This window comes from Dermacentor silvarum, chromosome 11 (genome assembly GCF_013339745.2).
Source record: "Dermacentor silvarum isolate Dsil-2018 chromosome 11, BIME_Dsil_1.4, whole genome shotgun sequence".
Lineage (NCBI taxonomy): Eukaryota > Metazoa > Arthropoda > Arachnida > Ixodida > Ixodidae > Dermacentor > Dermacentor silvarum.
In genome coordinates, this window is record NC_051164.1 from 108,966,578 (window position 1) to 108,981,952 (window position 15,375).

Genomic DNA, 15,375 nt, shown 5'->3' on the forward strand with positions numbered 1-15,375 from the left:
CGCTCCGCGGGACCGTCCCGCGAACGCCTTCTCGTTCACTCGTATGCGCTAGCTAGCTGGCCGATTTTAGAGAAGGTGCAATAAATGCCCCTTGGTTCGTTTCTGCTACCGTGTTGTCGTTCCTTTGTCCCAAAAGCAAGCCCGAAAGCCCACAAAGTCAAGTAAATCACCGTAGAAAGATATCCAGGCCATTCCCGAAGCATGAAGCGGCATTTCTGAACTGGTATGGTTGAAGACCGCCGGTGGAAACATAATGAAATACCTTGCCTCCGTGCTAAATTTTACTGCGCAAACAAATCATGTCCAGGGGAAGAGTTTGAGCGCCATGATCAGTGCACATTTTAAATATTTCTCGTGGACTAGCTACACGTACGGAGATATTTGGTAGAGAGACAGTCGAGGAGCTGGAAACAAGACTGGAATAATTAGCATAATCATATTTTAAAAAAGAAGAAAATTCAGAGATATTGCAGTCACGCGGTCGTTATCAATGACCATAGAAATCAAAGGTAATTAATTCCACAAAGTCCCACAAAGGAGCCAACACAAAGGAGCCTTTGGTTTCAATAGTCGTTGAAAGCGAGCAAGCGACTGCTGTTGCAGATATCTGTGCTGGAATGAATTAAACGCGGCTGTTCGCAACGTTCCCCTTACGAAAACCGCTCTTCGATGTTTTCGATGCCAGTCAGCCAAGCACCGTCGTTGTGCCGTCGACGTCGTGCCGTTATAACTGCACTGCGTCGCAAATGATTTAAGGATGCCCAGCTGTTTTGAAGTCCTTTCTTGACCCTATAGTGATCCACAAAGAATCACTGCAGACATTTGGTTTATCGATTAGGCAGAAAAAAAGGCGCCTTTACAACTTTTTCTGCATTTTGTTTTGTATACAGGATGCGCCAGATTACTTACACACACTTTGATCGGTAATTGTAACTCTAATTTTTTTACAATTTCTCCACATCGTTTCGTCAAACATTTCTTCAATCTTTATTTCATATTTCGACCATGTTTTGTGCTGGTTTGTTTATCTTTCGGAAAATGACACTTCCTAGGACTCATAGACCCGCAATATGGTCATAAAGCGAGGCCGGACACTGCTTCCGAGGTCGCCAAAAGTCTAAACATTCTCCGCAAGAAAGTTTACTGGGCTCTCAAACGCGGCACACTTAAGGACGCAACCCGCAGTGGTCGTCCTGTCTCTGTGGTCACTTCTCACTTTAATAAAATTGTGAGAAAGGGAATCCGATACCAGTCACGGAGAAGCATCAGAAGGCTGGCCTTGGAGCTGAATGTGTCGGTGACAGCAATGACAAGAGCCGTGCGAAGGGACCTCAAGATATTCCAGATAAGTTCCAGAGAAGACATGGACTGACGGAAGTGCAGAGAAAATGATGAAGGGGGCAATGCCAGCTCCTGTTGGGGAACACTTGGCAAATATCTTCACCGATGAGAAAGCTTTCACGGTAGTGACCCGTCACAACACTCAGAACTCTCATGCATTTGTTCCGACGTAAGAGCTTATTGTTGTAATCAGTCGGCCATTTTTTTAGAAACTCGCATGGCGGTGTCTGGTCTGTCACGGTCTGAGCTGGGGTAACCACCACTGGTCGCATTCCTCTTGTTTCTGTGACAAAAGGAGCAAAAATCGGCACTCACACGTACTTAGTTAGAGATGGACTATTCTAGAGCCTCGTACGCTGCCCTCACCGCTGTCGCACTTCGGCGAGACGCCTTGTACTTTGCAGCAGGACGGCGCCCCAGCACAACAATCGAACATCAGATCAACACCACAGGAGTAGTGTTGCGCTCTCGAGCCCGACTTCATATCCAGCTTAAGAGTGGCCGGTGAACTACCCTGAAGCATTGAACTTCTGTGTGCGAGCTATTCTTAAAAAGGATGCCCGCCCCCTTCAACAAACCAGCATGCTGGCCCTGAAAGCATCGCTGAAGCGAGCCTGGAAAAAAAATTATCCTGCGGATACCCTGCAGGCAGCCATTCAATCTTACGCAGAGCGTTTAGTGGCCGTGATCAAAGCCAAGAGTGGGAACAATAAATAAAATGTTTTGTGTTGTATTCCTAATATATCGGGTATATGCCCTACAAAAGATTTACTCAAATTTATTTAAATTATTATCAACGAAAATATTCGGAATGAACCCAGTGACAACATTTATGGCGCACCCTGTAGTTAGACATATGACATACAAGAAGCTTCAGACAAGATGGCTCGAACCAGTGCAAGCACTATAGAGTATAACTTTCTATTGCAAGTAACATTTTGTGTGACCTCTCATCTCCGAGTCGCATACGATACACGAGATGCGGCAGACACAAATCCTCGCGAATTGCGAATCACTGCAATGACTAATAAGCTTATCGAACGTAGAATGCGCAACGAAAAACATGTCTAACAAGCGCTGTTGCGTTTTTGTGAGTGAGTGAAATAACTTTACTGAGGTCCAAAGAAGACGCAGGGGACACCCCGCGCCACCCGGCTAGTCCCACGTAGGGACCGGCAAGCCGAGCTTGACGGCCCGATTCGCGTTTTTGTTTCGGTGTTCCACTAAAGCTAAAGGTAGAGGTGTGGGCCTCTGGTACAGCCATTAATCTGTAAATTAAATAGATAGTGAGTATCTTGATGGTCACGTCACTGCAGGGTACGTCCTGGCCGACGCCGGCTACGACGTCTGGCTCGGCAACTTTCGCGGAAACACGCTTTCCCGCAAGCACGTCAACATCAGCGCCGACAGTGACGTCAGCTTCTGGAACTTCTCGTGAGTCGGCCTCGAGTTGACTAGTGAAATAGTTTTTGTATTTATTACGCCGAGCACTAGTGCCAGAACCATGAACATCAGTTTTCATTCTTAAGTGAAACCACAAGCCATTGAAGCGAATTACCAGTAGCTCGCCTGCGATCAACTGAAGGCCTAAATGTCAGTGTTTGACCGCTTCTAACAGGTTACGAATTGCCCTGTCTTCCCGTCTGAGCAATTATTCATTACAAATTAAGCGTGATTCGTGTAGTTTTGCCCGTTTTCGTTCGGTCATGGCTGAGCGAGGCGTTGCAATTATCCCCCTTAATATTCATTGTGATAAAAGAACGTTTAAACAAACTTGTACTTGTGATCCCGTCAATTTTCTGGTTAATACCATCGTCAAATCTGAAGCATATTTACTGAAGTGCGCGGTCAGTACGTACAACGGTTGAGAATCCTGCGCCTCTATGCTTGTTTCTTTGATTACTGTAGTAATTTCGCACCAGTGAAAAAGCTAAGGCCAGCAATCGCAAATGAACCTAACGAGAAATACCACTAATATGCCTGAAGCAAACTCATCCATGAAAATAAACACACACAGAAAAATAAAGGTATCCGCATATGTACCAGAAGACCCGCATTAAAAAGAAATTGACCGCTAGCTTTCAATCAACGAATATTGACGCCGAAAAAAACCCTCGAGAAGTATATTTGTTAGAAACACCTAATAAAGCACGTCGACTCTCTGAAATATTGAAACCGAAAACACCGACCTTAGTTACCTAAGCAACATATTTCGTTTAAAGAAGCCAAAATGTAATTGTGGTTTGTTCTAAATTCATCTTTCGGTTCGCTACTACCTTCATGAGAAACTGCCCTTTCTTTCGCACCTAGTCTTCCTGCTATGGAATTCGTAGTTAAGGTCTCGTTCTTTTCACGCGTGGTTGAACCCGTGCGCGCTTGAACTCAGGTTCCAGCAGATGATCGAATACGACCTTCCTGCCATGATCGACTACGTCCTCCGGGAGACGGGGAACTCCAGACTCGGCTACGTCGGCCACTCCCAGGGGACGCTCGTCATGTTCGGACTACTGTCGTCGGTGCCTGCCTACAACGACAAGGTCACGATGCATGACCATTATCCCCTTAGCCTAACAATGTAGTGCAGCGTGAGTTAACCAGTTTTTGGCCAATTACGCTTTAATTGTCGTAAGTAAGAGAAAGCTTTTTATTGGTTTCAACCACCGACTACCTATTCAAATGCACATAAAAAGCAGAAATGCTCTCATTACACGCCGGTGAACCAATTTGGACGATGTTTGTTGCATTTAAGGGAAAAAAAGTCTAATTCTAGCGACAGCAGGAATCAGAATATTGATGTAGGGCCTCGAAATCTTGTACAAAAGTTTCGGCAAATTCCCTGTGATGCTTAAAAAAAAATTGAAGCACGAAGTTTATAAATCTAACTCCACACCGAAAACGGATATCGCAGTTCTGTAAGCTGCACCCCTTAGACAGTGTGAATTGGGCAAACTTGATATACGTCTACAGCTTACATGAATTTGTTACAGTGTTTACGAAGGTTTCACTGAAGTTCAATTAAAAAATTAGTGATATTTTAGAGCAGTGTTGCATAATACATCGATGTTTATCCATTTCAGATGTCCCAATAAGTGCAACTTAGACAAAATTCTGATACAATTTTTATTGCTGGGTTACAGTGTCAGAAACATGACGTTTCTTTTTTTTTACGCTTTTTCACGAATCTTTTTTCGTTCTTTTTTTTTCTTTTTCTTTTTTTAATTGAGGGCAGGAATAAAATCTGCTCGAACCGCAGGTACGTTTTGACTTTTTTTTTAAATGTGACAGACCTTATGGAATTCGGTGCAGCAAATGCCAAGAAAAACGTTTTTTCCCGTTCCAGTGTGTTTATACAGGTGCTGCCTGAGGTAAACTTTCCTTTTTTTATTTATACAGGTGCTGCCTGAGGTAAACTTTCCTCGTAAATCAAAGTCAGCTCCTGGCGCTCGCACTAACCCGCACCGATGTTGTCGTTTAATTAAAAGGGCCCTGCAACACTTTTTAACAAAGTGGTGAAATGTATTTTGTCATTAACGGCACTATTTTAGTATTACTTTGCAGGAAAAAGTATTTTATTTATTTTTATTTGGTACAAACTGCCGGCCTTAGTGTGAGGCCTCGGGCCGGAGTAGGTATAAAACAATACAAGAATAAGTGAAACGATAGAAGGATACAAAAATTCTGTATGAACAGCATCTTAACGCTGCGCGTGAAAGCACTAGGCACTGCGCATAACAAAATGAGCAGCTAGAAGCGTTAATACAAGCGGAACTGCTCATTGCAAGCGAAGCACCGTTAATACAAAAATGAGCAGCTAAAAGCGTTAACACAAGCGGAGTTGTGCCTCATAATCAGAACTGGTTTTGGCACGTAAAACCCCAGAAAGAAGAGGAAAAAAACAAGCGGAGTTATTAGCTATCAAAGATCCCCATCCACGGTGCTCCCGTATTGGTGGAAAAAGCGGGGAAGAGATTGATAGAGCAGGAGTCATTGCAAGCGTAGGTAATCGTACAATATAGGGATAGAGTTCTTAAATACGAAAGTTATTATCGAGATCAGATAAGCAAAAGGCTAGATAGCGATAGATGTAATAAAACCTGATTAAATCAAGCTGGCTAGGTTACTATTTGCCCCCACCCGTTTCAAAAAAAATTATGGGGTTTTACGTGCCAAAACCACGATCTGATTATGAGGCACGCCGTAGTGGGGGACTCCGGAAATTTGGACCACCTGGGGTTCTTTAACGTGCACCTAAATCTAAGTACAAGGGTGTTTTCGCATTTCGCCCCCATCGAAATTGCCGTGGCCGGTACCCACCCCGTTTCCAAGGGCATACCGGTAACCATCATCATCAACACGACCTGCAATGTGGGACTGTGGCCGGAAAGCTCCGCCCATAGCATGACACTGTGGCGGGCAATTTAGACTTCATTTTCAATGTTCACACGAACGACGTAAATAAATGACATAATAAGAACACAACGAAAGCTAACAAAGGGACGCTCTTGTTCCAAGCTGGTTTGACACTTGATCGTTGATACGATCTTCACGGGAACCGAGAAATAAAGCGTATCAACCGAAAATCGTATTATCTAACATATCATTCAACCAAATCTTATTATCGGGAACAGAAAAAGAAACGTATTATCCCGAAAAACGTATTATGGAGAATCGTATGAACAAGATTTCACTGTATTACGCAGGTGGTCATTTTCGTGGCGCTGGCTCCGGTAACGACACCGGTTCACGCGTTTTTTATTGCAAAGCAGCAGCTGTTATCTATGTCAAAAAAGCCAGCGGTGAGTATTTTCAGCACTATACTCGTAGTTGGGTTGCTCGGTTAAAGCTTATAATCTCTCTGTAATAACGAGCCAAGAAAACAGGTCTGGATCGCGAGTTTCCCGTACCCGGTCTTGTTGTAATGAAATATCGCTGAGCCAAGTGCAGAGGCCCAGGAATCATAGGGATTTAAAAGCCCTGACAGGGCCAGTATTTTGCAGAGATAAGCAAGAGGGGGTTGAGTGATTGGTGAAAAGGGTGATTAACAGACAGGATAAAAAAATTTAGATCGAGTTTTTTACCCCTTTCACGACCGCGATACAGACGGGCATCTCTCTATCCAGATGGTATATTGCTATGAGGAAAAATACCCTGTAACAGCAGTGTGTTATGAGGGACGCTGCAGTGGATAGGATAGGATAGGAATAAACTTTATTTGTCCAGCGGTTAAGGCTGTTGGTGCCCGGGGCTAGGCTGCCAGGGGTCCATCGCCGGAGAAAAATCTTTCGAGATCCTCGGCAATGGCCCTGGCCCGCTGGACGGCCCAGTCCTGGTACTCGGGAGGGCTCCGGAATAATTCTGACCACTTCAGATTCTTTTAATATGAACCCAAAGCATGATGATTTGGCCAAAGAGCGCCAAGTCAGTGGTAATGAGTTTTTAATGAAGTGATGCATAGCGAAGTGTGGATGTAACGTGGGTGCAAAGAGGCCTAAAACAGTCGCTGTGAAGTGCGTAAAGTGTGTATTTATTAAAATTACGAAAATAAATAGCAACGTGTGCGTGCTATGAAAAAAAAAATGTGTCACGAAAGAGTGGTATATTAAAACGTGTCAGGGCCAGCAGCACTGACACTGCCTCACCGGGGCTTTTGAACGTAGGGGACTGGACTACACAGGCGCATATACCATAGAGAAAGGAATTCAACAAGTGGGGACACTCCCATAGGGCCCAGCGGCCGAATTGACTGCAGCGTGCCAAGCGGTTGGTGTCGATCACTTGCATCACTTCCGGTTTCGGTTTTGGGCGCGCGTATTTTGAACGCACGCTAGCACGCCGGCTGCGCCCCCCCCCCCTTTTTTTCCCCTTTTTTTTTTTTGCTCTTCGTGCAGAATCGGTTTATTATTTAGTAAAAATGATTGCGAACGATCTCGTAAAGTCCCATCGAATCTGTGCCACATGCAATTTCACAAAGTAGACGCAAGACCTTTTGTGCAATGAGGAAATATTTATTTTGCTCTATATAAAAGCTCGTTCCGTGCTTTTTGTGCGCTCATCCAACGTTGTGGCAGTAGTAGTTCCTGTATGAAGCTCCACCGGACGGTACCAGCTGAAAAAAAAGTAAATTACAAGCATGTTACATTTGCAAGCACGTAACAGCATGTTACAAGCATGAGTCATTTTGGTATTTAGACATAGGAATACTGCGAGGCGAAACGTGCGAAAGCGGTGAATGGGCGGCATTACAAACAAAAGCAATTCGCTTTTACATACATGGCGTAGAAAATACCCGACTCATCCCAAACATATATGAACACATCTGATTTCCAAGCGTTCCCCCATTTCCGGGCATTATTTCCTGCACTTTGGCAGCACAAATACACGAGCGACTTCGCGTTTCCAAAACTTGGCCTCGGGCGACGTGACGGTACGCTACATACATAGAGACGGACGCAACAGGCACTCAAGACAAATGCGTGGGTGCAATGCCTTTTTTCAGTCCTTTAGAAGACGTAATTTTCGAATTACAAGTTTCTGATATGTTCGTCGTTCGCGCGTTCTGCCGGCGCCAGCAGCACACCCCATGTTATCACTCTTGGCAATCGCCCATCGCGTTTTCAACAGGCGTGAGTATCGAAAGAAAGTATATGTTGTTGCGGAGCCACAAAAAACGTCACAGACTTGTCCCTCTAAGATTCATTACACGCCAAACTAACTTTATCACCACGGCCGAGCTGCTTATCGCTAACTGCGTCACAGCGCGCTGTGCGGCCAGCGTGCCTCAAAAGTACCCCAGAAAGTAACGAAATTACTTTTCAGTAATGTCTGGCGTCAGAGAAAGCGGCACAAACTTCTCCTAGCAAGATGCACTAGACTATACACACCACGGCTGAGTTCTCGCTAACTGCGACATGGCGCCCTGTGCGGCCAGTGTGGCTCAAAAACTGAAATAAGTTACAATAGTCCCCTAGGAAGCGTCGGAAACATGTCTCAGCACGATTCATTTACTCAAATTAACTGCGCCAGGATGGCCGAGCTGTTTTTCGCTAACTGCGTCTTAAGTCTCGGTCCCGTGCCGTAAGCCTAATTGCGTCGTAGACTGTGAAACAAGATTTCTCACCTTGCCGTAGTCCAATGGTGCAGTGGTGTATTGTCCCAGTGCAGAAGGAACGCAAGAATACGCCGAGAGCCCAATAAACCAGGTTACATTTAAAAAAGAAAAAGAAGGAGACAGACGGGTCGCCGCGCGCGAGCGCTCAAACGTGCGCGCAGCCATCCTCGCTGGCTTCGGGGGAGTGTCTGGCGGATGACGCATGTATCTGGCGCGCCATTGACCTGTGGCTAGGTAAGGCAAGGAAAATAAGTCGCAAAGCTTAAGTTAATTTATACGCAAAACGTTTTAGTTTTCGCGGCAAAGAATTAAAAAAATAAATGAATGCCTGTTAACTTAAGTTCACTTTCTTTTTTCTTTTCGATACTCGCGGCAGCTAACGTTCGGTGTCAAAAGTATAGCGTGACGTATGGTGACGTGTTTCCTGTTGCCAGTTTTTGCCGAGTGTCCCCTCTTGTTGAATTTCTTTCTCTATGCATATACTGTCACGGGGAAATGACGAAAATAGTGACGGCGAAGAAAGCAGTCGCAGAACTGTGAATGACGAAACGGATTTTTTATTGGGTGAACCTGTGCCCACGAAAGCAAGTTGCACACGAAGGACAACGCTAGCGGCGAACACAGTCGGCGATCGTCGAAATCTGATCAGCGGCGAAACGCGTCGGCTTTTAAACGCGAGTCATCGAAGGTTCCAGATTAATCCCTGGTGCCCGCGTGTCTTCCAGAAAGTACTAGACAATCCGCGTCGCTCATACAATCAGATTACATAAGCGTCGGTGGCAACAGACAACGGATAGAAGCATCGATAACGTTCGAGAAACTTCCGATACATGCAGGCGCGTCCTGCGCCTAGCGATAACGTTTTACATTTGTTAGCAGGTGAAAAGCGGTCGCCGGTGAAAGATAAACATGTACACGTGTCAATACGATATACATGATGCTACCATCGTGACCGCGGCGGCCTCTCACGAGAGGCCGTGATACGAGTCTCTTGGGCTGATAACGTGCAGTGTGTGAATATCGTGTAAGAAACGTAAAACTGACTTTGTGTCAAATAAGCGTCTGGACCCAAAGCAATGTATACATGAGCGGTTAAGGTCGTGTGTACCGTGCCCGGTGTAGCGTGCCCCGTGTGCCACCCCGTGGCTACTCTACTGCACCATTTCCATGAATTTAACCTAATGTGTTGATCTGTGCGATTTGGAATTGCGAGACCATGATCAGCGCAGAATATGCACACTAGGATAACAGACTAATAGAGCGTAGACCGAGCACTCTGCCTACGTTCCGGTCGTTTTTTTTTTTCTCGTATGCATATTCTGGGCTCATAATTACCATGGTTTAGATTATCCGCGCCATTAGATTCGAGTACCTGTATATTCGGCGCAGCTGCACGGATGTTGCTGTATGTGTACACAACATCTGATCCAGACTTCCAACGCTGACCGAAATTCGGTTGCAGTTGCCCTTTCAATGAACCCCAGGTGGCCAAATTATTCGAGCCCCCCACTGCGGCGTGCCTCATAACCAGATCGTCGTTTTGTCATGTTAGAAACCGGGAAGCTTTAAGTGTGCACTTCGTGTGACGCATGGGACGCAACGAAGGTGCGCCGCACGTTGATCAAGATGGGACCAATTGGCGAGTATGGACCCCTGTGGAAGCAGATCGCGGACAAACCCTGCCGTACGGAGGAGTCGCTGTCTTTCTGCGAGACTTGGTGGAACACCGTCTTCGGACCGTCCGTAATGGTCAATACGGTAAGTGTAATTGACAAGGGAGAAGTTAAGAGAGCGAAATTATGAACTTCTGTTGCTTTATAATGTGGTTATTCTTTAATGTATTGAAGTTTGAAGTTCATTATTCCCCATAACATTTTTACAAAGTAATGATGAGGCCGCTTTAGCACAAGTGCTTGCGTGCGCGGCTGGGCAATACAAGGCATATCGTACAGGCGTAATAACGAAGCCTTAAAGCATATATCCATCTTGTCAGATATGTCATATATGCTGTTAATACCCCTTTCATATTTCTTTCTTTAATCATAAAAAATCATTTCTTGGTTTTCCTTTCTCTTTCTTTCTTTTTTCTTTTACGACTGCCGCCCTATCTTTATGGAATATTCTCCGTGGACTCGTGGAACCATCACCTGTGATGAATCAATCAATTCCGTTATTTTAAATATGGGTTGGTCTGGGTAGGTTGAGGTGGAAAGTACCTCGGCTAATCTATTTCTTTATAAATAAATAAATAAATAAATTAATAAATAAATAAATAAATAAATAAATAAATAAATAAAATGAAATTATAATGAAACAAAATAAATATAACGCCATAACGGAGAGGTCACTTGACGTATGTCCACACCGCCTACCGCACAATATATAAACTGTGCAGTCCCCATTCAGTGGTGCAGGAGTCTTCGACATACTAAATGGATCGATGATAGGTCTAAACACAGCTCAGTTCAATCGAAGTCCACGGTATAATCAGCCCATACTATTAAATTTGACTGAATCAATTCAATCAACTAAGTGCGCCAAAACCGACCACACGTAATGGAATGGAAAAAACACACACGCGCCCTCTGTGTCGTACCCTTTTACGCTTCGTCTGTCGTCACAATGACGTAATAATAATGCTGCTAGTTCCACGTGTGTTGGCGCGTATACTTGAAAAAAAAAACTAGACAAAGCAAGTGGGGCGTTTTGCTTGTACGCTCACAATATGTCACCTTTCACTAAAAACAAAATACAGAACACCTCAAAAAAGGACGCAGTTTCGCCCGAAAGTCAAAGTTAAACTTGCGAACATCCGCTTACTAGCTAAATTAACAAGCGTGGGGTCAGCGAGCACAGGCAAACTTTAACACATCACATTCGATGAGAGCGGATACTCGCTGTGAAAACGCTGGCGTAAGGAAGCGCGGCAGCAGCAGCGGTGAGCGAAGGGACCTTCGTGCTGTTTATCGCTTCAACGCAAACTGAGCGGCTAGAACGCAGCACGTACAAAGGCCATTGAAGCGCCTACACTCTGGCCTCAACGCCGATCGCTTTCAAGATATGGCGCGCGCGGCTGCGGAAGACGGCGCTCGTCCCTCCCGCTTTCCTCCCTCGCGCGCGCGAGATTGAGCCGCGATCGCTCGGCTCCCCTTGCGCGCTTTCACTTGCACTATACAGCGTACGGCGCGAGGACGACGGTGTTAACGCCCTTGGACTTTATACGGAACATCACGGCGACGCCGACGGCAATAATGCGCCTGGAGTGTCCATATAGTTGATATCGCAATAAAACAAGGGGACGTGTAGAAAAGAAGTAGACAGAACAAGAGCTTGCGTACTCTACACCTTTTCTACACCGTCTTGTCTATCGCGCTGACGTTTTCTTAAACCTGGATCCATGCCAACACGCTCAGCTTTCAGCCTTCCTACGTAATGCAGATCGAGTTTTGTGCTTAAGAACCTCTTTATATCGCAATAAACGTAGCTATTTTTCGCGCATTCCAGATATGAATTCAAAGAGATCGCTTTTTCGATCCTACGTCGCAGAGCCGCTTACATGTCTACCTGCGCCAGGCACCCGCCGGAACGTCGTGGAAGAACCTTCTGCACTTCGCTCAGGTAAGATTATATAGGCTTTGCTGCGAGGTCGCGTACTTCTTTAAATATACATATACTTGCAAACCTATTTGCGAACACTGTCACTGTCATTAAGGCACTCAGATGCCGCAGTTTCTGCGGTAACCTAGCTTGGTTCAGAAATCAAATAGACCTTTTATTTTCTCGTTCACCTTCTTGTGCAGCTCATCAAGACTGGCAGTTTCTGCAAGTACGACTATGGTGCAGCGAAGAACAAGGAAATCTATGGTCAGGTAAGCATCAGTCCTACTACTGGTGTCACAACTTTCCTGTCATTTTCATAAAAGCGTTTAAGTCTTCCTTCTGCACGTTTTCTTATCAGACTCGACAAGAAAACTTGAACATTCCTTGAAATCTACCCTGCAGGTGCGGGATACGCGCGCAACTTTCTGTTACATTTTTTACAGCTAAGCTGTTAAGTGTTAAGGATCGTGTCCGCGTGTAGAAAAAAAAACTATCAGCATTTGCTTTGGCTCCATGTGCGTGGTGATTTGGCTTCATGGATGTGCGTGGCGGTTTCCCGCCAATTGTGCCTTAGCACAGGTTTCAAAACGGCTGATGGATGACCCACTGTTATACCCTTTGCCACCGCCGATGCCTCTTTCACAAGTGTCGCGATACTCGGCGGCGGTGTACGTCCCACCAATCGTTGTGCCCCTTTGTCTCGTGACGTAGAGATCGCGCTAGCGCTGTTATCAGCAGTTGCCCTTTGGACTCGCTATGGGACGGACGCTCGTTTAACCACATCTTCTAGAATACTGACGTCAGGATCCCGTTAACGCCGCGAAGTGTGATACGGCCATGAACGCTGTGGCTCATGTATACGTCATTCTATGACGATGGGGCGAACTTGGCGCAGCAAACGCACCACTTGGCCATCGCGCCGGCCGAAACCAAGACGCCGGTGTCCTTGATCTTTGACGAACATGCCGAAGACGCTCAATATAGTCAATAACGATAATGTATAAATTCACTATAGCAACATTCACTATAGCAGATCCACCATAGTCACAGCTTCGCTGGCTTCTATCTTCACAGTAGTAGAAGCGCTCTGAATTTTTTTCTGTTTTCCTCTCCATTTTTGAGAACTATCGATGTGCAAGCCGTCGTTCTGTGATCGCTTCGTCATTTACGCCCGGGTGTCTGCGACCGTTTGTTCTGTTTATTTTGCTCATGTATGATGTCTGACACTCCTTTATATACAGGGTGTCCCACTTAACGTAAATGCCACGTAGCTGGAAAGAACCAAGGCAATGTTGTTTGCCATCGCATGTAGATCCTCTTATTTTTTTCATTCTGCCTAATTACATAAATAGTCTTAATTAATCAATTTGTCAAATATTATAATTAGATGAAAGGTATCAATGAGAAAATTGCAGAGCAACATGAAAAACTCCCTATACAGCATTTTTTATTGCTCTATACGGGCTACATAAGTCTTTTTCCGAGCGTGAAAGAAGCGCGCGAATACACGCAAGATTGCCGCGCGACTGAACCTCCGAGGCAATTTGCGTGTATTCCCGGGCTTCTTTCCCGCTCGTAAAAGCCTGAGTATCCGAGTATCTGAGTACCTTCAAGCATAATATGAATATCTCCAAGCGACGGCAAACAATATTACCTTGGTTCTGTCCAGCTACATGGCATTTGCCTATTTTTAAAGCTTGGCCAAAGTTTCGTGGGACACCCTGTATAAACTAATACTCCAAGTAGTTTCTTTTTTGTGTGTATTTTTGTGTTCTTGTGCGTTTTTCGTGTTTGACAGCCCATAAGCAGCGGAGGACATGCATGTATTGCATGCATTGTCGAGTACCTACCGATTGTTACGCTTTATTAATATTTATTATTCTAAACTACCTGAGTCGTTTTTCGATTCGAATAAGCTGTGCTTGTTCTCTGTTCCAACGAGTTACCATGCTAAGACCTGTATGCACCGACCTGCTTGGTCTTTTCATTAGACAGTGGTATGATTGTATTTAAAAAAATTTAGTCCATAAGTTATGTTGCAGGACAAACAATTGGTATAGTTTCTTGCGTAGATAAACGCACAAGAAATCGGTTTATCCTTCGTCTTCTTCTCTTTCCCTATGCAGAGTAGCATGTAGGCGCCTACATGTGGTGGAGTCAACGTTTCATTAAAGGGCATTCACTCTCTCCTTACTCGCAGACTATGCCCCCTTGCTATCCCTTGGAGGACATCCGGACTCCCGTCGCCATATTCTGGGGACACGGGGACACGTTCTCCAAGCCGCAGGACATCGACCGGATACGTGCCCGCGTCTCCAGCATCGTGGTCGACGAGCGTGTCGGGTCGGGCCCGTTCAGCCACGCGGACTTCATCTACGGAGTCGACGCCAAGCGCGTCCTCCACGACCGGATCGTCCAAGTGCTTCGACAGTTCTACAGCTCGTGCCAACCGCAAACTTCGGAGTAGACATCCTGCGAACATGCACCCCACTCGGATGCCGAATCCTGATCTCGGATCACAAGCGCGGTCGCATTGAGAAGTCGCTGAAGGGAGAGATACCAAGTTAACGTAGATCGGCAGGCTACACTTTCACAACTCCCGCATAATACGAAAAGTGAGCAGAAGTCTGGACTTCTTATTCCCAAAAATTTTCGCTCGTGACTACTACGATTGGCCATTGGAGCGGTGATCGTCTCGTCGAGCCAGTCACTGTCATCAGGGGCAGCCATTCAAACGCCGGTTCATAAGAAAGGAATGTCAGCGCATTCGAATTTCGGAAGCACGGGCGCGGATGGTCCTGTAAGTATATGCACACAGCTTTAAAATGCTCCATAAAACGTGCATTGAATTGAATAGAAAGTTAGCCTGGGGTCACTAGGATTCCGGAAAGACTTTCAGGTGACAGGATGGACGCAGGAAATCTGAAGGTGGGGGCGACGCCACTTCTGCTCATCAGCATCAGCTGCCTGTGACGTCATGAAGTTTGGCAAACCTTGCTCGGTGCTACCCAATTTTTCGCCATTAAAGAGAGAGAGAGAGAGAACTTTAATGAAAAGAATGGCTCAATGGCCTAAGCAGGGGTAAGGGTCAATGGCGGGGTTCACAAGGGAAAAAAAAACACACAAAAAAACAAGAAAACACTACACATTCATAACCTGCCGGTCAAGCCGGCCTCGCGCACAAACTCCCATAAGGAGTTGATAGTTCGTCGGGCATCGGCCTGAGGGGGCGGCGTGGTCCATGCCTCCAGTGAGGTAATGCCGCGTCCCTTGTGCTTGTCTCTTACTGCCGCGAGACCGTTAAAGAAAGATTAGATTGTGTACGA

General features: G+C 45.6%; 1 protein-coding gene across 1 annotated transcript in view; it reads left to right on the forward strand.

The window, feature by feature from the left end:
- LOC119433030 (gastric triacylglycerol lipase) overlaps nucleotides 1–15,081 on the forward strand; it is a 29,645-nt gene extending 14,564 nt beyond the window's left edge. Inside the window, exons 4-10 of the mRNA XM_037700178.2 lie at nucleotides 2,658–2,775; nucleotides 3,728–3,878; nucleotides 6,042–6,137; nucleotides 10,055–10,207; nucleotides 11,996–12,067; nucleotides 12,250–12,318; nucleotides 14,250–15,081. Of these exons, the coding sequence (XP_037556106.1) occupies nucleotides 2,658–2,775; nucleotides 3,728–3,878; nucleotides 6,042–6,137; nucleotides 10,055–10,207; nucleotides 11,996–12,067; nucleotides 12,250–12,318; nucleotides 14,250–14,516 (926 nt within the window). The 3' untranslated portion in view covers nucleotides 14,517–15,081. The remainder of the gene's footprint in view (nucleotides 1–2,657; nucleotides 2,776–3,727; nucleotides 3,879–6,041; nucleotides 6,138–10,054; nucleotides 10,208–11,995; nucleotides 12,068–12,249; nucleotides 12,319–14,249) is intronic.
- Nucleotides 15,082–15,375: the final 294 nt, after the last annotated feature.